Raw genomic sequence first — 23,970 nt, 5'->3', positions numbered from 1 at the left:
AGAAAGCACCATGTGAGGGGGATTTCTATCATTTGTTCATCATCGATTGTCAAAGTCCCATTTCCTACATCCATAAGCCATTCTCTATAGGCAGAATTTGCAACATCACCACCTCCCACACACATGCTATGTGCCAATCTAGGAATCTTCACACGATTCCATAAGTGCAATTGACAAAGTGTAGCATCAAAATGGAACACCACTGCTAAGATCTGTCTGAAATCTCCCCCAAGAAGCTACACTTTTCCACCAAATGGATTTGTTGAGCACATGATATCTTGCAAAGACCTGTCCAAAGCTTCGAAGGCATATCGATGCATCATAGGAGCCTCATCCCACACAATCAACTTGCACATTCTAAGCAATTCAGCAAGTTGACCTTGAACAAGGATATTGCATGTGCTACAACTATCAAGGTCCAAGGATCTAGAATGTGCAGTGCGTCCATTTCGCAATAGCAATGCTAAAATACCAGAAGATGATGTGGCCAATGCAACTTCTCCTTCTCCACGCACACGTGACAACAAACAATTATACAAATAAGTTTTCCCAGTCCGCAGGACCATCTAGGAAAAAAATAGCCCCACCATCAATAGTCAATCCATGCAACACTGCCTCAAAAGCAATCCTTTGATCTTCATTTAGACTCTGCTCCATTTCACGTGACACAGATAGATCTTGCATTGTGTCAAGGCATTGCTCTTGGAAAAGCAAGCTATTTTCATCACGTGTCATAAAGCGTTCATCAGGCATTGGAATTCCAAGAAATTCAGCTAAACTTCGTCCAAAAGTACCAAGAATGTTATGCAAATCTCTCAATGCACACCCTTCAGAAACCTGTGCACAACCATCTAACGACTCATATCTCATCTCCAACATGTGTTGATAGTCCTCATCTCCAACATGTGTTGATAGTCCTCATACAAAAAACGTCGAAATCTTTCCCATAAGAGATGAGGGGAGGAGGGTTCACAAAACAATAGAATGGTCACAAACAAATGTCTCAATTGCAAGCGTGTATGTGTACTGCAAGCTTCCTCCATGCATCCAAACCATTCCCCATCATCTTCCAAGATACCCCTTGCAATGCATGCTGCCTTGAATTTTGGAAACAATACACCATTTGCGGAGCGTAGATCCTCAAATGATTTACATCCTTTACAAATAGTCAAAAGCAAACAGACATAATATCGTTCACCTGCAGAGGGCTGCACAAAATACATCCGCCCAATAGTGTCCCCACGACATCTCTTTGTCCATTTCTTGGAACCTGAATTCCACACCCACTTTTGAGGAAAATCAATGTACAAACTATCGTTTGCTTCAGGATTCTCCAAGTTGCATGTGAACCACTCTGTCAAAGTGGTCTTCTCTGCATTATCTCTTTGCAAGACATCATTAAGTCTATCATTATCTCGAAAAGTCACCATTTGACCAGCCGAAACATGCACGCTCAATCTCTGAACAACTTGTGCGTCATTGTGCAAAGGATATTCAAAAATTCTCTAGCAAGACTTAGATGCATATACATAGCGGCCATCTGTGTACATGTCTATCTCATCAATGTTCACCCTTTGTGCATCACGTACCGATGTATGGAATCTTACAGTTGCCCTATCATGCCCCTTGTAGATGTACTTATAGACATACTTGACGGCTGAAATTGTCGAGCATACCTCAACATTGATATGCGCATTAAATAGTGTTGACAAAATAGGATTATATGGCACAACCCATCCGTTATCAATAGTAGAACCCCTAACCTTGGCGGTGAAGCCATTGTTTCATCGCACATAAATGGGGTAGCCATTATTATCCATGCTTGTTTGCTCACAAAATGAACGTGGATATTTTCTAATACATCAGCCATCAACCATGCAAGGAGATGAACTATTGAACTCACCGCATGGACCATGAATGTTACAACTAACAATGATATCATGCAGCATCTGGAAATCGATTTTTATCTGGCAGCTGTGCACAAACCATCTTGTCATAGTCAAATGTTGATTGAGGCTTACATCGAGGATCTAGAATCAATCATGTATGAGAATGTGGAAAGCCTCTCTTTTGGAACTCCACGACGGACATGTAAGCCACCACTTTCCCAAAAATATCTTTCTTTAAGATATACTTCATCATGCTCGAGTGTTTTAAGAAGAAAACCCTGGTGGTTATGTCTGGTCGATCATAGGAAACCTGTCCTAGAAGTAATGCCTCATTTATTTCTGGCCATTTGGGGTTACATGTGAATGTGATAAATAGGTCTGGCTTTCCCTTTGCACGCACAATCGCCATTGCATCTTGATACAATTGGTACATGTGCCGAGGGCCGCCTATAAAAGATGACGGTAAGACAATTCTTCGACCTGCAGACCATCCAACTACAGCATCACTCCCAGACAAATGCACCATGTCAACCAAGCCTGCATACAATTCTACCCTCAACGTCTGCTGATTTGTACGGACCCATGCAAGACGACATTCCTCAATGGCACAATATGCATCAACCATAAATTGTTGAAGTAAACGACCCCCACGAAGCAAGCATGACTCTGTATCAGCACGAACCTGTAGTCGATATGCATAGTACTCTCTTTGAGTGACACATTGTCGACCAACCAAGGCATCCAAAGGGCCATGCACATTATCATAAGGAAGCTTGATATGCCATCCATCTTCTCCCCGTGGAAAGAGAAGAACATACAATAGTGGCATGTACGACTTGTGTAGATTTGAAATCCTTTGCAGCCTTCCATTTTGACAATGTATCACAATGTCTCGATGGCCAATTGTTTGTACATCCCCTTGACCTAGCATAATCGCAGCAACCTCATTGCCAACAGGTATCAAGTACTGCCTGGAAGTATTTCTATTCTCACAAATTGTCATTTTGATCTCCACACCAGGACTGTCACGTAACATTCTACCAACATTATAGAAGGCATTTGCATACGGATTACATGATCGCATCATCATTGATAATGCTTCAAGAGTGGACAAATTCAAACCATCCAAGGCACTCATACAATTCCGAACCTCATGCTCAGTATCATATACATATATATGTGCAAATTTTGGATCCCCTGCTTCATGTGGTAGCAAAGAACCAATTCGATGGTACACACCGCCATGTACACGAAAGCAATATGCACCAGACCTACCCATCAATGTCTCATCAATGGTAGCTCCAAGAGATGCAAATGCCATAACACTATTGTAACTCCTGATGTTTCTTCTGAAAGACCTACTCAAAGCATCACTATTAGTGAGTAGCCTCTCCAATACATCTAGCGGTCTTGCAAGAGGAAAGAGGGATACTTTCCCACCTTTGCAACAATATTTTCCCATTGATGGTGTATCTTCCTTCTTCATTTCACACGGCCAAAGACGTGCACCGCAAAACTCACAGAAGGAGGACATGGTTCCTGTATGATCTGTAGGCAATGAGACATGTATCAATGGTAGCAGGGAAGGGTGGACACCTCGTAGACATGGATAGGCATGTAGAATGCAAGCAATTCCTCCAAGTGATGTGTCATGAACATACGGGACCTGTTCCTCATTTTGAGCGTCTATGAGAGGGCAAAAGTGTTCGTCATGTTGATGGCGCTGTTGTCTTATGTTGGAGGTGCGTTGCCTTGCCCGTTGTCGACAATATCTTCTTGTCGCATCCAAACATGAAAGAGTGTGATGTCTTCGTCCTTGTCCTTGCGTGACAGTTTGCAAAGGAACTTGTGGAATAGACATCACCATGGATAGAACCCTCCACAAATATGGAGGGACTCCTACCACGACCATGGCCATTTGTTGAGCATGGCAAGGCATCCTCTAGCAAGTATATCGTACGTTGTGTAGCGAGTTGACGTCGATAATTTCATGCAACCTTTCGGGGTGCACGCACATGAGAGGAATGACTTGTAGATTCAGGAAGACAAAGGCATGTGTCCCTTGTCCTCATAAATGCTTCTGTCAAGCAACAGAGAAAACACTAAGTTCATAATGAGTGCATAAGTTTTATCATTTTAGTTACTCCCAAATGAAAGCATAAAATATCCTCAATACATCATAGTATTAATTAAAGTAGTGTACTTAAGGTAGGGAAGTTCCTTATCTATACTAACTTCCAAATGCAAGCATATAATACCCTCAACACATCATATTAATTGGAGTATTATACCAAATGAAGGAATAAAGAGTGCGCATGAGTTCAAGGCTTGTTTGATAGATCCTTTCTATTGCTTTAACAAACCTTTCCTTTCACTCATCCTCCCACTTCTTCTATTAGTAAGATATATTAAATTTAATAGACGTCATAGGATAAACTGAATATGAAATGACACCATTGGAGTTGAAGACTCAGTTGTGAGACTTCTTGAAGGTTATTTAGCATCTCATATCATTGGTTCTCTCTATGACATCAAGAACAGATTTTTCATGGGTTCTTGCATGAAGAACGAGAGAAAGGTTGAACCACCCAAGTGTGGTAAGAGTGGTTTTGTGGTTTTCTCACCCAATGTGGTAGATTGACTTTTCCAATTCCTTCTCCAAATATTGTAGGTTGGTTCTCCCAATTCACATTGGAATAGTATGCTTAGGTATCAAGACTCATCGGCAAGTCTATTAGCATTGCCCGTATGACATTCAAAACCTACCTCGTAATGGGGTCTTCCTATTGTGCTACAAAACGTGCCTATCATGGCTACCTGCATAAAGAAGAAGAGGAATCTTAAAGTTTGGTAGATTGGTTATCAGAGTTTCTTGCCCCATTGCAATAGACTGGCTCTCCCAGCTCCCTCTCCATTTTTTTGACTACTATGCTAAGAGAAAAAGTTTCAAGGGGTCTTGCTTGTCTCATGCAATATTTCTCAGAATAACGTAAATGAGGTAAGGAGTTCTACGTTTTCCACTGTAATATGAGGAATCACTTGGGTTTCCTTCGAAATAGAAAATTTTGGGGTTTGTTGTTGGGATCGGAGAGCACACACACAGAGAGCCAACACGAAGAAGGAGATAGACACAGTGTGTGGCGGGGCGGTACTCACACTACAATGTGTAGTTATGAGTATAGTTATTATGAATGAGTAAATGAATGGTTGTACATGGGCGGCTGAACAACGGGCAGCCGGGCACACGGGCCTTTAACCAACAATCTCCCACTTAAAGGTAGTGTGCCTTTAAAGTGGCCAAAGTACAGCAAAAGAAGTCAAGCCATACCCATCAGCGATCTACAGTGTGCAAACCGCTGTGAGGCTAACGACTTCGTGAGTAGATCAGCAGGGTTATCGTCAGTGTGTACCTTGACAAGCTCTATGCGCTTGTCCTCTAGCACCTCTCGTATGAAGTGATACCTCACCTCAATGTGCTTTGTCTTCGCATGGAAGACAAGATTCCGTGCCAACGCTATGGCACTCTGGCTATCACAATGTAGAATCGGAGCATCACCAGCCATACCAAGATCTCCCACTAGCCGTGAGAGCCATACGGCCTCCTTGGCAGCCTCAGTGGCAGCCATATATTTAGCCTCTGTAGTGCTCAAAGCAACGCATGGCTGTAAACGTGACGCCCACGAAACCGGTCCACCTGCAACTGTGAACACATAGCCGCTAGTAGACTTCCTCGAGTCCACTGACCCTGCATAGTCTGAATCTGTATATCCGCAAACATACATATCCTTCTCACCATAACATAGGGACAAGTCTGAAGTCCCTCTCAAGTATCTAAGAATACCTCTCACTGCATCCCAATGACGCTTGCCCGGGTTAGACATGTACCTGCTAACCACACCAACTGCATGAGCAAGATCTGGACGCGTAGCCACCATGGCATACATCAAGGAACCAACAGCTGACGCATAGGGAATCTGAGACATCTCTGTAGTCTCCAAATCTGTCTGAGGGCAGTCATCATGGCTGAGTTTTACATATGGAGGCAACGGGGTACTAATGGCCTTTCCCCCTTCCATATGAAAACGCTCAAGCACCCTGTCAATGTACTCTTTCTGACTAAGAAAGAGCATCTTGCGAGAACGATCACGAGTGATCCGCATACCCAAAATATGACTGGCATCCCCAAGATCCTTCATGGAAAAGGTCTCATGTAGCCTATGTTTCAAGGCATCCACATCAAAAATACACTTCCCTGCGATCAGCATGTCATCCACATACAAAACCAAAACAATAAGACTACCATCTGCAGCCTTGCGAGTATAGAGGCATGGGTCCTCATAACTGCGTACATAGCCCAATGAACTCATGAATGCATCAAATTTACGATACCATTCACGAGATGATTGCTTCAGCCCATACAAGGTCTTAAGAAGCCGGCATACCATCTTCTTTGAACCATGAATAACAAACCCACTTGGTTGCTCCATGTACAAATCCTCGTGCAAGTCCGGATGTAAGAAAGCTGTCTTTACATCCATTTGCTTCAACTCCATGTCTTCTGTAGCTACCAAAGCAAACAACATACGCAAAGTAGACATCTTCACCACTGGGGAGAAGATCTCATCAAAATCAATGCCCTTCTGTTGCTTGAATCCTTTAGCCACAAGCCTTGCTTTGTACCTAGGCTTTGCATCCATTGAACACAATTTTATCTTGTAAACCCACTTGTATGGTAGTGCCTTCTTACCCTTTGGCAAAGGAGTAAGCTCCCACGTTTCATTTTGGATCAGCGAATCCATCTCTGACTGCATAGCCTGCTCCCACTTGAGCTTGTCAACACTAGACATGGCCTCATCATAACATGATGGCTCCCCGCAATCAGTCAACAATACATAATCCATAGAAGGCACAAAACGCTGAGGCTGTCTTGCACGCCGCTCTGAACGCCTCAAAGACTGTGCAGGAGGTGCATCTGGCTGTCCCACATCTACATGATCTCCCAACAAGGGCTGATCTCCCACTTGAGGGTCAATGGGCTGCCCACGAGCAGCCATGGGACCATCATACCGATGACCATCCTCCTCAAATATCACACGCCAAACCTCAACCGTTCGCGGTGATGCTCTATACATAGAGTCCTCATGAAAAACAACATCATGGCTGCGCACAATCTTCCTATCAATAGGATCCCACAATCGATAACCCATCTCACCAGAGCTACCATAACCCAAGAAGATACATCTCTTGCTCTTTGGATCCAATTTTCTATGTTTTGCCTTAGGTACATGTACATAAGCTTCACAGCCAAAAACACGAAGGTGACCATACGAAGGTGGCAAACCTGTCCATACCTCTTCAGGCACTTTGATGCTCGAAGGAACACTAGGTGAAAGATTTATCAAATGCACAGAAGTGGCAACAGCTTCAGCCCAAAATCCATTTGACAAACCAGCCATAGAAAGCATACTACGGACTTTTTCCTGTATAGTCTTGTTCATGCGCTCTGCCACACCATTTTGAGGAGGTGTATAGGGAGCACTAAGCTCGCGCCGTATACCCTTCTCAACACATAATGTTGTGAAAGCATGAGACATAAATTCACCCCCATTGTCCGTACGTAAGCACTTCAACTTACAACCTGATTGGTTCTCAACAAGAGCCAACCATTGCTTAAATATATCAAACACCATATCCTTCTTACGAATGGGGTATGCCCATACCTTCCTGCTAGCATCATCAATGAACCTAACAAAGTACATAGCACCTCCAAGAGAAGCATTGGGCATCGGCCCACATACATCACTATGCACCAAAGCTAGCTTTTCCAAAGATCTGTGTGGAACACTTTTCTTATGAGAAGACCGAGCATGTCGACCATAAAGGCAATGCTCACAAAACTCAAAACCACCAAAATCTGAAACGGGAATGTAATCCGCACGTGCCAACAACTTCAAACCTTTCAGTGACATATGCCCCAAACGCTGATGCCATAAAGAAGCAGGAGGTTGCTCAGTGATCCCCACAATGTGATCAGCCACACTAGCTACACAAAGGGAATACAACGTATTCCTCTTAGCACCTTTAACCAAAACAAGGCTGCCCTTAGTGAGCTTCCAACCTCCATCACCAAAAGATACATTGAAACCAAGTGAATCCAACTGACCCACGCTAATCAAGCTTTTTGCAAGAGCCGGTACATGACGCACATGCTGCAAGACAAACATAGTAGAGTTTGGCATAGCCAAATGAATATTTCCAATGCCATGAATCTGCATAGAACGCCCATCGGCAATCCTGACAGTACCTGTGCTCGAAGCATCATAGTCATGAAACCACGACCTATGAGGTGTAACGTGAAAAGAAGCACCACTGTCAATGACCCAATCCGTAGGCATACTACTCTCATGAGTGAGAAGAAAAGCGTCATCAAAATAGGATGCAAGCAACACATCACCAAGCTCTTCACTAGTAGCACTAGTCGGAGCACATACATGGTCATCTTGAGAGCTACACTCTCCCTGTGTTGCATTTAACTCCTCAATCTTGACATTGGACTTAGGCTTGTCCTTAGTATCATGGTCTTTCTTCTTACCATCTCCATTTTCCCTTTTCCACTTGTAGCAATCCTTTTTGAAATGGCCTTTTCTACCACAATGAAAACATTCCACATCCTTTTTACTTGTGCCTGCACGGGACTTGCTTCTAGATTTACCCCTGTTGGACTTATACTTGTCCATAGTCCTGCCTCTGACAACCATTGCACTAGAAGACTTACTACCTGCATTATTCTTTCGATTAATCTCTTCCGTGAGAAGACTAGACTCCACATTAGTACTTGTCAACTCATCCGCAGGAACCGAGTTACTTATGGCTGTCCTAAATCTGTCCCATGACTCAGGCAACGTGACAAGTAAAAACATAGCTTTTACATTGTCCTCAAACGTAATTTTCTGCGTAGCAAGTTGGCTGAAAATTGTATTGAACTCATTCAAATGCGCATTCATGGAAGCACCTTCCTCCATTCGCAAATCAATAAGCTTTTTAATCCAATACACCATAGAAGCAGCCGAATGCTTATCATACATATCGCAAATCCGCTGCCATAGCTCATAAGCTCCACCCTGTGCATCTTTCACATTGTAATAAACAGACTTTGAAAGGGAAAGCCTAATGGTAGACCTGCACATCTCATCCAACTCCTCCCAATCATCCCTCTCCATGTTCTCTGGCTTAACTCCCTGCAGCTTTAGAGGTCGAATATGTTTCTTCTGCACCAAGACATCCCAAATCTGATCTTTCCAATATGAGAAGTTAGCACCATCCAACTTCTCAATATTGAAAACTGTGTCCTCTTTAGTGCCCATTACAACAAGAATGCAACAATGAGAAACCTGTAACCAACCAACAAACTGCCACAACAAAGTAGTGTTGCAAATCTGACAACACCTGCTGCTCAATCAAAGAGCAAATGCATAGAGTATAAATCAGCTCATAATATGGTCAAAAAACGTACGTAGAAATCCACAAACAAATGCATAAACCCGTGACACCTGTAACTCAACCGGCCTAGGAAAACCGTGCCACAAAATGCATCAACAATGAGCTGTCATAGAGGCATAAACATACTCCATGTCTGAATAACCACAATAGAGACATAAGCTGACCAAGCTTACACAAATCCGTGAGCATAAATGGATCCAAGTGAGCATATAACCAATGCACAAGCTCAACGAAGTCCAATCTCTAATGTCAACCAAGTACCTGTCCGTACTCAAACCGCAACACTGCAAGCAAGAGCAAACCCGCTCTATGTATAAGTGAACCAAATCTCCACAATATCATGCATAAAGAGTGTCTGTCAAACTGCCATATCCACATCCATCAACATACATAGATGATGTAAACCTGTAGCTCAAGAACACGCATAAACAGACTGCCCAGAAGAGTAGAAGCTCCCACTCAAACCACAACCATATACATGGCTGTCCCACAGTCAAAATACATGTTTTGTAACCACAGAAGAAACCTGTATCCAAAGCTCCCTGTAACCTGTAACCTGTAACCTGTACCCGTACCTGTACCCGTACCTGTACCTGTACCTGTACCTGCACATGTACCTGTACCTGTAGTCGAAGAAGACAATGTCGCCAAACTCCCACTCTATCTGTGTGTATGAGGCCACTCCAAGAAGAGGCTACACACTCTCAAATGAGTTGTGGGCTCACGTAAGTGGAAGACACTACAACAATGGCACCTGTAATGGCTATGGAAGCTCTGGCAGCAAAAAACTACCAAAGAGAGCTGAAAAACGCAGCTCCTAGTCTGTAGCTCGGATGGGATTTCTAATGGCACGAATGGCTCCGAAAGGGGGGTTAAACACTAGGACGCCTGGTGAAAATACTCGCGGAGTGCTAAACCTTCCAATGCCAAGCTCGGAAAAACCTTCTGCTCTTTAGAAATGCGCGCGTGCGCGAAACCGAAAAACGGCAATGAAACAGCAGCAATTTTCAACACACTCAACAATGATGATGAAGCTCTCAATGCTCTCACTACCAAGCTCTGATACCACTTGTTGGGATCGGAGAGCACACACACAGAGAGCCAACACGAAGAAGGAGATAGACACAGTGTGTGGCGGGGCGGTACTCACACTACAATGTGTAGTATGAGTATAGTTATTATGAATGAGTAAATGAATGGCTGTACATGGGCGGCTGAACAACGGGCAGCCGGGCACACGGGCCTTTAACCCAACATTAGTTTTTTGTCACAAATTTTCTTGACCGCTCTACCTCTCTCTCTCTCTCTCTCTCTCTCTCTCTCTCTCTCTCTCTCTCTCTCTCTCTCTCTCTCTCTTTATACCTCACAATGCTAGGAATTGCATGTGCCATGTGTTTTTTTTTTGAAATGCAGAATGCCTTCTTTCATCGTAGGGAATGTTGAGATGAGGTTACATTTGGACTCTTTTATCTCTCTCTCTATGGTGCTAGAAAATGTGTTTATCATGGCTACGTACATTAAGAAGGAAAGGAAGCTTGAAGTTTGGTAGATTGGTTATCAGAGTTTCATGCCCCGTTGTAATAGATTGGCTCTCCCATTTCCTTCTCCATTTTGGACAGCTATGTTGCCCGTGATTAAGAGGAAAAGTCTAGTTCATTGACATGTGGACATGTCAAGGGGCCTTACTTGTCTCATGCAATATTTCTTTCTTAGAATAACACAAATGAGGTAATGAGCTCTACGTTTATGACTGTAGTATGAGGAATTAATTGGGTTTCCTCTAAAATAGAAAATATTCGGGGCTAGTTTTTGGCACAAACTTTCTTGATTGCTCTCTCTCTCTCTCTCTCTCTCTCTCTCTCTCTCTCTATATATATATATATATATATATATATATATATATATATATATATATACACACACACATATAGTTTTTTAGGAATTGCATGTGCCATGTAGTTTTTTAGAAATATAGGGTGCCCGTTGTCATGAGTGTGAATCATGCACTTGCCTGATGTTAAGATATGTTGAGATGAGGTTGTATTCCACCTGTGTGTGTGTGTGTGTGTGTGTGTGTGTGTGTGTGTGTGTGTGTGTGTGTGTGTGTGTGCACGCGCTTCACAAGGCTAGGAATTGTCTGTTTCATATGTTTAAAAAAAAAAGAAATAGAGCGGCTTTTCTCATGAGCGTGAATCATGCACTTGCCTGATGCTTGGAGATGTTGAGACGAGGTTCCATTGGGCCTCTTTTAGCAGTTCAATATGTATAATCAATTTAGACATCATGGCAGCATGATAGAACATAGGTGTAGTAGTTCCAATGGTCCCGAAGGCTATGGTGCAAAGGTGTACAGAGGTAGCTAGTGGTGGTCAAAAGTGACTGAGAGAGAGAGAGAGAGAGAGAGAGAGAGAGAGAGAGAGAGAGATGTTTTAGCAGGGTGATAGACTAAATCACTCCAAAAGAAATCTTAAAGCTCTCAAGTATTGTAGCATTGATATTTTTTATCCAAGTGCTCAAAAAAGAGCTATGTTTAGTGTAATCCCACATAACTTTTACTTTTGGAATCATTATTTGAAGCTGAGAAAACCTACAAAGACATAGAGGATAGCTCATGGCCAAAAGTGGCTATGATAGAAAGAGGGAGGGGCGAGGGAGACAGTTGTCTCAAAAGCTATAATTTTCCTTTAAACATTGTTCAAACCTAGGTTTACTGCATTCTCACTTGCAAATTTGGAATTCACCTCTAAATTCCAACTGGAAAGCAAGAACACCTCCAAAGCTCAAAGGAATTTAGGGTGTAAAAAACTTCAAATATAGGCAAGGGTTTCCCTTTGCCACCACCCATCTTCACCACTCACATTTTGGGAAAAATCATTGTGTATTGGAGTGCTCGAAGATTGGTTTAGTGTACTTCCACCCATGGATATCTTATTTTAAAAAAGAGGGCCAAATAATCTCAATCATGATAAAGTCAACCACACAACATTGACTGTAGGTGAGACCATTTGAACCATCACCAAATTAAAGGCTTTTGCTTCTCTTTCTGGTCCCAAGGGAAAACACACCACGTCAAAAGATCACCACTCATTGACACACAGGAAAAATCCAAGTTTAGCGCAATCCCACCTATGAATTTTGAGATCCACCTCTAAACTTTCACCTCAAGGTGATAGCACCTACGAAAAGTGATAGCACCCATGAAACTCAAAGCACCCGTGTTTTGGAGAAAAGCATCCTAACTTAAGTGCAATCCCACCTACGAATTTTGAGATTTATCTCTAAATTTTATCCCAAGGTGATAGCACGCATGAAACTTGGAGGAATTTAATTTAGAAATCTCCAAATATAGTGGAGGGCTAGCCTAATTCGTCGTGCCCTTCATCATCAGTGTTTTGAAAAAAAACATTTGGCTATGAGAGTGCTCTAAAAGATCAGCTTAGTGTAGTCCCACCTAACAAATTTTAATATTTACCTTGAGATTTTCATTTTGACCTTGAGAACACCATAAGGTGATTGCACCCACGAAACGCAAAGAAAATGCAATGTCAAGAGGACCGGTTTAGTGTAATCCCACCTGACAAATTATGATATTTACACCTAAAAATTGTAATTTCAAATTTTCATTTAGACCTTGAAATCCGAAGTCAAAGGTGAGAATGGCATACAGTTTAGATAAAACCTTCAACTTTATTCAAGATTTTCCTTCGCCTTTGTCGCCTCGAATTCACTCGTGCTGCCTTGGATTTGCTCACTCTTTGCCTCAGATTTGCTTGCCTTCAACCTTGGACTTGGCTTCTTGCTTTAGGCCTTGTCAATGCCAAAAACCAATATATGGAATTAGCATCTTATTTTCTCTCTCTCTCTCTCTCTCTCTCTCTCTCTCTCTCTCTCTCTCTCTCTCTCTCTCTCTCTCTCTCTCACACACACACACACACACACACACACACACACACACACACACACAATGTGTTCGAAAAAAATGTGTCTCAGCTTAACATCATACCATTTTCTACCATTATAATAATAGACTTAGTTGTGGTGCAACTATGTCCACTATCACACGAATTCCTAAGCTTATACACCAATTTCGCCCCAAGATCGGGGAAAACAATGCAAAAACACCCTAGTTTCCAAACTTTCCCCTTGTTAATAAAAAGTCCCGGTTGAGGGCAAGGGGAGAAGGCGAAATTCCACCCCAAAATAGAGAAAAAGTAGTGCAAAACCCTGGAAAACTACCAATTTTTAAAAAAACTTTCGATCTAGCAATTGGAAAGCGCCAATTGGGGGCAAGGGGAAAAGGTGAAACTCCACCCCAAAAAAATTGAGAAAATTAGTGCAAGCTTGGCAATAACTTGAGGGCAAAGGGAAAAGGCCAAACTCCGCCCCAAAAGCACGGGTGCAAGACAATCGTCAAAGTACATGGGTTCGCCTCGCAACAATGTTTGGAAAAAATGTGTCCCAGCTTAATATTGTGTGGTTCTCAATGTCAAAAATGCCAATCGAGGGCATTTACAGTTAGTGATCTCTTTCTAGAGTGCCTGGCACACCAATAAGGCATTATATGTAAACTTTTATTAAAAAAATTCCCCTTGGCAAATTAAAGGAAAGGAATTTTGTATGAATGAAAAACGGTTTTCTATACTCCAAAAGCAAGGTGAGGGCAAGGGGAAAAGGCCAAATTCTGCCCCAAAAGCATGGGTGGGAGATAGCCGTCAAAGTATATGGTCCACCTCGCATGGCTTGTAGTGTTCAGGAAAAATGAGTTTCAGCACAATATTGTGTCGTTCTCAATTTCAAAAATGTCGATTGAGGGCAAGGGGAAAAGGAGATTTTCTACCCCGAAATAGAGAAAAATAGTTAAAATATAGAAAAAATAAACTTATTTTTTTAAAATTTCCCCTTGGAAAATTAAAGGAAAGGAATTTTGTATGTTTTAACACCTTAATGTCCAAACTTTCAAAACAACTATTTCCCAAAGTTTCATTTTAGGGCAAGGAAAAGGCGAAATTTTGCCGCAAAACCCTGGATAACAACCTTTTTTTTTAATAAACTTTCGGTCTAGCAATTGAAAAGAGCCAGTTGGGGGCAAGTGAAAAAGTGAAACTTTGCTCCAAAAAATCAAGAAAATCTGTGCAAAGCTTGGCAATAAGGTGAGGGGCCCAGGGAAAAGGCCAAATTCTGCCCCAAAAGCATCAGTGCGAGATAACCGTCAAAGGACATGAGTTCGTCTCGCATGTCCGGCAATGTTCGGGAAAAATGTGTTTCAACTTAATATTGTGTCGTTCTCAATTTCAAAACTGCCGGTAGAGGGCAAGGCAAAAAAGTGAAATTCCGCTCCGAAATAGACAAAAATAGTGTAAAAAGTTCAAAAAATAACCTTATTTTTCAAAATTTCCCCTTGGAAAATTAAAGGAAAGGAATTTTGTATGTCTAAAAAACGTTTTTTACACCCTAAATATCTTTTGTTCTGCTTCGTTAAGAAGATGCTTGTCCAAGACATCATCTCTCCTGACTATGATATCCTCCTACACCAGACCATAAAAGCACTAGCTTTTGGAAAAACTCTTATAGCTAGCATATATAATTTTATTGGACTTTCAAGACAAAATTCCCAAGTTCCCCCTCTACTTCTTTGGAAATGGATTGAGGCATCGAAAGTACTGCTTCATGAGCATATATACCAATTTATCAAAGGTCTCATCCTTACGATAAAGAAAACATATCCAGGCGAAATGATTGGAGTCCTCAACCAATAACATCAAATAAAGGGCACTCTCAAGTGATGGAACCTGCATAGGTACACCAAGTCTCCAAAATCTTCAAGGCTTACCGAATAGAGTACTTTCATAAAGTCTCTCTATGTTGCTTCCCTCAGATAGCAGAACTACATCATTGCATTGGAAGTACTTCTCCACAACTGTGTGCCATTTATAAAGGTCTCACAAGTCTCATCCCTATGGTAAAGAAACCATATCCAGACGAAACAATTTGAGTCATCAAAGAGCACCATGAATTACTTATATTGTGCCTACTCTCTCCTCTACTATTTTATTCAATTTGCACTCAGATTCTTCTACCAAATTCTCTCCCAAGGATCTCCTACCTTTACAAAAGTAAAGGTCAAAATTCTAACCCGCGCCTTTCAATCGCACGCAACCACTCCAGCAAGCCCGCCGCATGGCTCACATTGGCAATCTATGCAAAAAAAAGATATAATGATTTGCCTCCACCCCAAACTCTGAGTGTCCCCTGCCCCCGTCCCCATCCTTGTTGCACATCTAACCACTCCAGCAAGCCCATCGCCTTGCTCACTCTCGCCTTTTATGGCAAAAATAAAAAGATATAATGATTTGCCTCCACCCCAAAGCCTTTTTATTGTCTCACGCATGACGCAAATGATTCGCGTTGGAGGGTAGACTCAATCACAATAAGTTTTGGACAGATTCTCACAATAATTCCCACATTATGACTTAACACAACATCATGAGCTTATGTGAGGGAGGCACGGCATACCTAGCTAGGTACGATTGGGGGCAGGGGACCGCCAGCCCGACGGGGGGACCAATGGTCCCGTGCCCCCAATCGCACCTAGCTAGGTACGCGGTGCCTCCCGAGCAGAAGCTCATGATGTTATGCATTGTATGAAAAACACTGAAAAAGTCTCCCTTTTCCTACATGAGGAAATTTCTAAATCTTCTTGTGAATGGACCCTTTTAAATAGCCATACAATAGGTTGGCACCAGAGTTAAAAAAAAACCGAGGTCTAGTGTATTTTAACCGGTTGAAATTGTAAAATCCCGGTTAGATGTCAAGCTTGCCCTTAAGAAAAACGGCAAATTTACACAAGTTTTAGTGTGATTACCGGCAAAAGCTTCAAATTTTGACCTAGAAATCGGGAGAAATTCAAGTTTCCCCTTGAATTTTGACCTAAAAACTGGCAGAAATTCAAGTTTTCCTCGCGAGCAGAAGCTCATGATCTTATGCATTGTATGGAAAACAGTGAAAAAGTCTCCTATTTCCTACATGAGAAAATTTCTAAATCTTCTTGTGAATGGACCCTTTTAAATATCCATACAATAGGTTGGCAGTGCCAGTGTTAGAAAAAAACCGGGGCCTAGTGTATTTTAACCGGTTGAAATTGTAAAATCCCGGTTAGATGTCAAGCTCGCCTTTATGAAAACCAGCAAATTTACACAAGTTTTAGTGTAATTACTAGCAAAAGCTTCAAATTTTGACCTAAAAACTGGGAGCAATTCAAGTTTCCCCTTGAATTTTGACCTAAAAACTGGGAGCAATTCAAGTTTCCCCTTGAATTTTGACCTAAAAGCTGGGAGAAATTCAAGTTTCCCTCCCGAGCAGAAGCTCATGATGTTATGCATTGTACGAAAAACACTGAAAAAATCTCCCTTTTCCTACATGAGAAAATTTCTAAATCTTCTTGTGAATGGACCCATTTAAATAGCCATACAATAGGTTGGCAGTTACATGGAATTTCTAAGATGCCTTGTTTGGAGGGTAGTAAAAGAAAAGGCAGAGGTGGCCACTTGGAGGAGAGAGAGAAAGAGAGTTGCCACATCACCCACTTCCTGCCTTGCATTGGGTGAGAGAGAGAGAGAGAGAGAGAGAATCCAGGGTGAGGTCACGCTCCAAGACCTGCGACGCCGTCTCTTTCCGTCTCCGGCTCTCAGTCCTTCTCATACCTCAGAGCATGATCTCCAAATACCAGGGCTTGTTTTCGGGAAAGACTTCTGAGCCCCAAGCCCCAAGATCTCGCAACTTTATTGGAAACGTCCGTATGGAGCTCTCTCTATCCCCATGTCTGTCTCTATGGCGTCGCTAGAGCATCTGAGCACTCTTTGATTAAACCCTTAATTCTCAAAATTTCGATGTGTATTCTAGTGCCTTTGTGAAGGTCCTTTGTCTTGGTGCCCGGTTCTGGGGACGGACGGGCTGTAGCTTTGACGGCTCGGGGAAGGGAACCTGCATGACGGGAGACTGCGGCAGGCAGCTAGCCTGCAATGGCATCGGCAGAAGCCCGCTGGTGACCTTGGCAGAGTTCACAGCCGGAAAGCAAGACTTCTATGACGTCAGTCTTGTGGACGGCTACAACGTGGGGATGATGATGAGGTCTCTAAGCTATCAACTCAGCGCTTTAACCCATATTTTTTTGAAAAACCAAACCCCTCCAGCATACGACACGTGGAGGGGCTGAAAGAGCTTGAAATTTTGAAGCTCCATAATAGAAGTATAGATATAGAAGAGAGCATTGCTCTCAGTAGCTCCACCAAAAGAGATCTGCATACTCTGCATCCCCTTCCCCTTCTCCCCTACCCTCTCTTGCACACTCCTCCTCTTAGCATCATCAACTGGTATCAGAGCATTGGGTTGCCTTGACATCTCCCCTCCCCTAACCGCGCATGGTGCGACGACCCCGGTCAAGACTTTGGACTTGGAGGTTAAAGCTCTGGACAGGCATAGCCAGCAGGTCCAACAGATCGGCAACAGTGAGCCGGGCAGCAGAGAGCTTGCAAGAAAAGGCAAGGCTCAATGCATAGCCTTTGGACTCGGGGCAGCATTGAGATTCAATGTTGAGCAAAGGCAATTGAGGAGCCGAAGCAAGTAGGGAATTTTGAAGGCATAAGTAATTCAGGCAACAGGGCTTGAGAAGCAGAGTGTCGCATAGATTTACAAGGCAATCAAATCTACCAGGGCCGAGCAGGGGGGGCAATCAAGCCTCAGGGCATTAAGGCAGGTGGCGAGCTCGTAGGCAGAGTTGACGAGGAGCTTGAGAATCGCGCTGGCAGATTTGGGGCATTGTCAAGCAGTACTGGACCAAGCAAGGAATACACACTCACAATACCTCCATCTGCAATAATCGAGCAGGCAGAGTCGATAGACAGCGCTTCCATATCTCGTCAGAGCTATAGGCTTTTGCTCAACAAAGAGCAGGATGCAAGGCACACACACACACCCTTGTCCTTATCTCGTCAGACTTGGCAGGGCTTGTCAGTGCAGCTGCAGCAAGTCAACAATTTCTTTTTAAAATTTTGAACCTTAACACCTATGTGTGTGCAAGCGTACACTCCGACCAACAACCTCGACAGAAATTTCCTGATTCCTCTTCCCCAAACCCCGAGTTGCTAGCAAAGCGAGCAAGTGATTGAGAGATGTGTGAGAGAGAGAGATTGCTGAGCAAGCGAGTGAGATAGAGAGAGCAAGGAGGTGCCTTGTTACCTTAACACCGGAGGCTTCCGTTCGGTGTCGAAAGGCGACATCAAAAGCGACATCGACATTGGCGATTAGAGCCGTTTCGACACCGATTCTCGCGTTTCAGCATCGGCTCAACATTATTCCCATTACAGGTGGATTTTTGACATTCGACCCGACACAAGTTTCACGCGGATGACTTTTTCTCGTGGATAGTTGTGCTTGTCCACACACAGGTGAGATGGCTTTTCCTTAGAGGAGTGGCACACAATATTGGCACCAAGCACACTGATCGTGCACTATGGCACAATTTTTGGCTACGACACCTTGGCGGCTATTCGACAAGCGCATTTTTGCCCGACGGTGGAAATTGACACATAACGACACCGACATGCAAGTTACATCTTACAAGGGGCTTTTCAACTCGTTTACACACATATTCTCCAAGTTTCCAGACACAGCGCTTTCACAGGCGGTCTTTTTTATAGTAGTCTCTCTATGATCAGATGCATTGACATATGTATTTTTGTGTGACCACACCTAGTGCTACTAAGCTCTTTTGAGAGCAGATATCACCACAGGGATCACTTTTACTGCATGCAACAATTCTTGGCACCTGTTTCAATGCAGTTCACTCATGTACGTTGAGTTGCAAACACTGCCCACTGTACTACGTGTGGAGCTATTTTTTGGCTAGTTTGACAGTTTTTCCCAACTCGGACCGGAAGAGCCCTTTTGGAGACTCTGGCTAGTCCTATTGTGTCTCCATTAGCCTTTGGAGGGTTGATAGGTTGAGGTTTTCTTTGTGTTGGGGTAATCTCGAATGTTGAGATACCTTCGGTGATACAGGTAGCTGGAGTTGCCCTTTACGATACCCTCGCCATAGGACATGTATCGATTTGGACGGTTTTTTGTGCTTTGGATGCCGAGTTGGCGGTCATCACAGAGAAGTGGTTTTGTGCAGTATATTCCCAGTGATTTTTCTTTTGAGCAGTTTATGCATTTTTTGAGTTGAGTTTTGACTCCTCATACGAAGTGTCAGATTTTTTTCCCCGAGTCCGTTTTATGCGTTCTTGGCAGTTCTAACTATTCTTACACAGTGATTGTACTACATTTTGGTTTGAGGTTTTGCTCCTTTTCCAGGGGAGACTCTGCTAAAATTATCCTAGGCAATTTGCCATAAAGTTTTTTGGCTACATTATCTTAGTCATGGCTGCGAGTAGTGCTTTCGAAAGAGAAGAGTATTACATCAAAAAGTTTGATGGCTCAAACTTTGTCATTTGGCGGCAGCGTATGCAAGATGTTTTGATCAACAAAGGCTTGATCGTACCCTTGCATGAAAGAAGAGACCATGTCTACACTGATAATGAGTGGGATGATTTGAATGAGCGTGCTATGGCGACCATTTGCCTGCACCTTTACTTTACCATAATGGATAAGACCAACGCCAAAGATCTATGGGATGCTCTATGTCAGGCTTGGGATGCCAACAACGCCTCAAACAAGGTTTTCTTGATGAATAAATTGATGTGCATGAACATGAAAGCAGGCAATAATGTTAGTTCTCATTTGAATGAGTTCACAACGTGTTTTCACAACTTACTTCAAAAGGTCTCAATTTGGATGATGAAATGAAGGCCATTTTCTTGCTATGTTTGCTACCATTGTCATGGGATACTTTTAATATGGCCATAAGAAATTTTGAACCCAATGGCAAGCTAGATTTTAGTAGTGTTATTGGTGTGTTTCTCACTGAGGATATTCGACGTCTATCTCTTGATGCAAGTGGCCATGGTGATGCATATGTGGCTAGTAGAAATCGTGACAAAAGGTAATTTCAAAAGTAGAGTGGTGGTAGCCGCAGTCGTTCACATGATCGCACGGAAAGTCGTAGCAAGAGTTGCAGCAAAGTCATACGAAATGTAGAGTGTTACTACTGTCATAAAAAGGGACACTTAAAGAAAGATTGCTGCCCAATGTAACATGATAAGTGCAAAGAGAAAGCAAAGTCTGACAAACCTAAAAGCAACGTGAAAATTGAAGAGCTTAATGTGGTTGAGTCTCCGGCCATTGGAAAAGTTTCTGAAGTGTCAAATGATGTGTTGATTTTCACATCAACTTTGAGTCTTGATGCATTGTTATCTCATGATGAGTGTATGCACAGAATTGGATTGTGGACTCATGTGCTAGCTTTTATGTGACTCCTCACAAGGTGTGGTTTTCTACGTAGACTGCCACGCATGGTGCACGATGAAGCTAGGGAATTCTTATGATCTTGATTTATGCGGTGTGGGTAGCATCAAGTTTTCTATGTGTAATGGCACTGAGTTTATGCTGCATATTGTCAGACATGTACCCAAATTGACGAAGAATTTGATGTCAGTTGGACAACTGGATGATTTGGGTTACACTACCATATTTGCTCATGGTTCTTGGATCATCAATAAGGGAAATTTGGCCATGCTTAAAGGCCAAAAGGATCACTCATTGTACTCACTTTAGTTCTCTTTTGTGAAAGAGAATTCTATTTGTATAGCCGAGCTGCCGTCTACATAATTGTGGCATAGCCAGTTAGGACATATGAGTCTAAAGGGAATGAAAGTCTTGCAACATTTTGGCTATATCCCTGTGTTAGATTAATCTAGCTTCTCTTTATGCAAGCATTGTTTCGATGGTAAGCAGATTAGGTTGACATCAATGCCTTTGGGAACAAGGAGTTAGGGAGTCCTCTAGATCTTGTTCATCGCGACTTGTGTGGGCCTATGCTAGTCAAGTCTCTAGGGGGAGCATTATACTTCCTAACATTCATAGATGACTCTACTAAAAAGGTGTGGGTTTATCTCTTGAAGCAGAAGAGCGACTCATTGGTCAAGAACCAATCAAGTAGAAAGCTTAAAGCTTTGTGCAATGACAATGGAGGCGAGTACATTTTCTCTGAGTTCAAGGAATTTTGCAGTAAAAGAGGCATTAGAGGACAGTTTACCACTCCTTACACAACCACACAAAACGGTGTGGCTGAAAGGATGATAGAACCATTAAGGAACAGGTCACTTCTATGTTGTCTACGGCCGACTTACCTCAAGAATTTTGGGGAGAAGCTGTTCCGACGGCTACTTACTTAATCAATAGGTCACCTAATACACCACTGAAGTACAAGGTTCCGTAGGAGATGTGGACGGGCAAAGAGCCCAATTATGATAGATTACGTGTATTTGGGTGTGAGGCATTCTCACATGTGCCAAAAGCACTTAGACAAAAGTTGGATCCCAAATCATACAAGTGCATCTTCATTGGATATGGTGTAGATGGCAAGATGGGATATCGTCTCTGGCACCTGGAATCAAAGAAGGTCATACGCATCTAGCAAGTGATAGTCTACGAGGCCAAGATGCATAAAAGCCAGTGAAAGACATTGAATATTGCATAGTACGGTCTGAATATGTTTCCTCATTGCCAGTTACACATAATGTTGAACGTGCTAGTGATGTACCTTCCACTAGTACACACACACATGTTGCTCCACAGAGAGCAAAATCTAGCAGTCAGGAACTTCGGAGATCTACTTGTACATCTCGTGCACTTGAGCATTTTGAGCCAAGATTAGACTACTTGCTAGGATTAGACTACTTTCTAGTCACTTATTGTACTTCGGAGATCTACTTGTACATCTCGTGCACTTGAGCGTTTTGAGCCAGGATTAAACTACTTTCTAGTCACTGATTGCGGTGAACCCACTTGATACAAAGAGGCCATTCAAATGTATGATAGCGTGAAGTGGGAAGAGGATGAATTTAGCCAATGAAACTTGGAAATTGACAGAGTTACCTACAGGCAAACAAGCATTGCCATGCAAATGGGTGTACAAGAAGAAGTATATCACAGGTGATCCTGATCCTAAGTATAAGTCCAGATTGGTTGCAAAAGGGTTCAAGCAAACGAAAGGCATGGATTTTGATGAAATCTTTTCTCCAGTGGTCAAGATGACTACATTGCATCTTGTGCTTGGTCTAGTAGCCATCGAGGACATGGAATTGGTCCAAATGGATGTGAAGACAACATTTCTTCATGGGGATCTTGAAGAGGATGTTTACATAAAACAGCCAGAGAAGCCAATACAGGCAAAATTGGTTTGTAGACTCAAGAAATCTTTGTACGGATTAAAGGAAGTCTCAAGGAAATGGTACATCAAGTTTGATAAGTACATTCAATCCCAGGGTTATGTACGGAGCCAAGAGGATCACTGCTTGTACACAAAGAGGTTGAATGATGGTTCCCTCATCATTCTGATTTTGTACATGGATGATATTCTCATAGCCAGGAAGTCAAAAGATGAGATTGCACTTCTCAAAGATGCCTTAAGCAAGCAATTTTCTATGAAAGATTTGGGTGATACACATCACTTTCTTGGTATGCGTATCAAAAGAGATAGCAAACATGGTATACTTGAACTTTCATAGGAAGAGTATGTCGACAAGGTCTTGCAACGTCTTCATATGCAAGGGGGGAAAGCATTGAGTACCCCTATCGTTGCATACAAAAAAAATAGCAAGCATGATTGTCCCAAATCGGATGCTGAAAAGGTGGAGATGGCAAAGGTGCCGTATTCTTTGGCAGTTGGAAGTCTCATGTTTGCCATGGTTAGCACAAGCCAGACATTGCATATGCAGTGCGAGTGGCCAACAGGTTTATGAAAAATCTAAGTAGAAAGAATTGGGAAGCAATGAAGCACATCATGAGATACGTCAAGGGCTCAACTGGTAAATGTGTATACTTTGGGAACGGTGATGCATCCATAGTTGGATACACTGATTTGGATTATGCGGGTTGTGTGGACACTAGGCAATACACATATGGCTATGTTTTCTTGTTTGCTGGAGCGGCAATTTTTTGGAGGTCATGTATCCAAAACTGCACTTCGTCTTTCACCACTGAGGCAAAGTATGTTGTAGTTTCTAGTTCCAGTAAGAAAATGGTGTGGTTATCTTGTCTAGTGGGAGATTTCGGTATACACTAGACCCCAGTCCTACATTGTGACAGTCAGAGTGCGATTGCGTTAGCAAAGAACCCCGCATTTCACTCCAAGTCAAAACACATAGAGGTCATGTATCATGTGGTATGGGATATTTTGGCTAGCAAACGCACTAAGTTATTCAAAGTTCCATTAGGAAGAGAATGGGGTCTACGAAGGCCTCTTTATTTGGCAATTTAAGGAATTCAAACCTTTAGTATTAATAAAGTAATCAATGGAAAGCTTTTGAATTCAAATAGGCAAAACGTCAAAATTTTCCCCCAAAATGGAGTTTAAAATCTAGCTAGTAAAACCATATCATGTAGCATATCTATGGAAGAGCTCAATGCGTAGATTACAGAACCA

The 23,970-nt window shown here is 42.5% G+C and overlaps 2 protein-coding genes across 2 annotated transcripts; both read right to left on the bottom strand.

Annotated features, from left to right (window-relative positions):
• Positions 1–531: 531 nt before the first annotated feature.
• Positions 532–1,430, bottom strand: LOC147448262 (uncharacterized). The gene is made up of 2 exons (XM_086523777.1): positions 993–1,430; positions 532–837 (listed from the first exon to the last, which is right to left on the bottom strand). Exons 1-2 carry the CDS (start codon positions 1,428–1,430, stop codon positions 532–534), a joined length of 744 nt encoding a protein of 247 aa, XP_086379903.1.
• A 610-nt stretch (positions 1,431–2,040) lies between these two features.
• Positions 2,041–3,756, bottom strand: LOC147448261 (uncharacterized). The gene has a single exon (XM_086523776.1). It carries the CDS (start codon positions 3,754–3,756, stop codon positions 2,041–2,043), a length of 1,716 nt encoding a protein of 571 aa, XP_086379902.1.
• Positions 3,757–23,970: the final 20,214 nt, after the last annotated feature.

The sequence above is a fragment of the Adiantum capillus-veneris genome, chromosome 11 (genome assembly GCF_014529385.1).
Source record: "Adiantum capillus-veneris isolate H3 chromosome 11, ASM1452938v2, whole genome shotgun sequence".
NCBI lineage: Eukaryota > Viridiplantae > Streptophyta > Polypodiopsida > Polypodiales > Pteridaceae > Adiantum > Adiantum capillus-veneris.
This window is presented reverse-complemented; position numbering and strand designations above follow the sequence as displayed.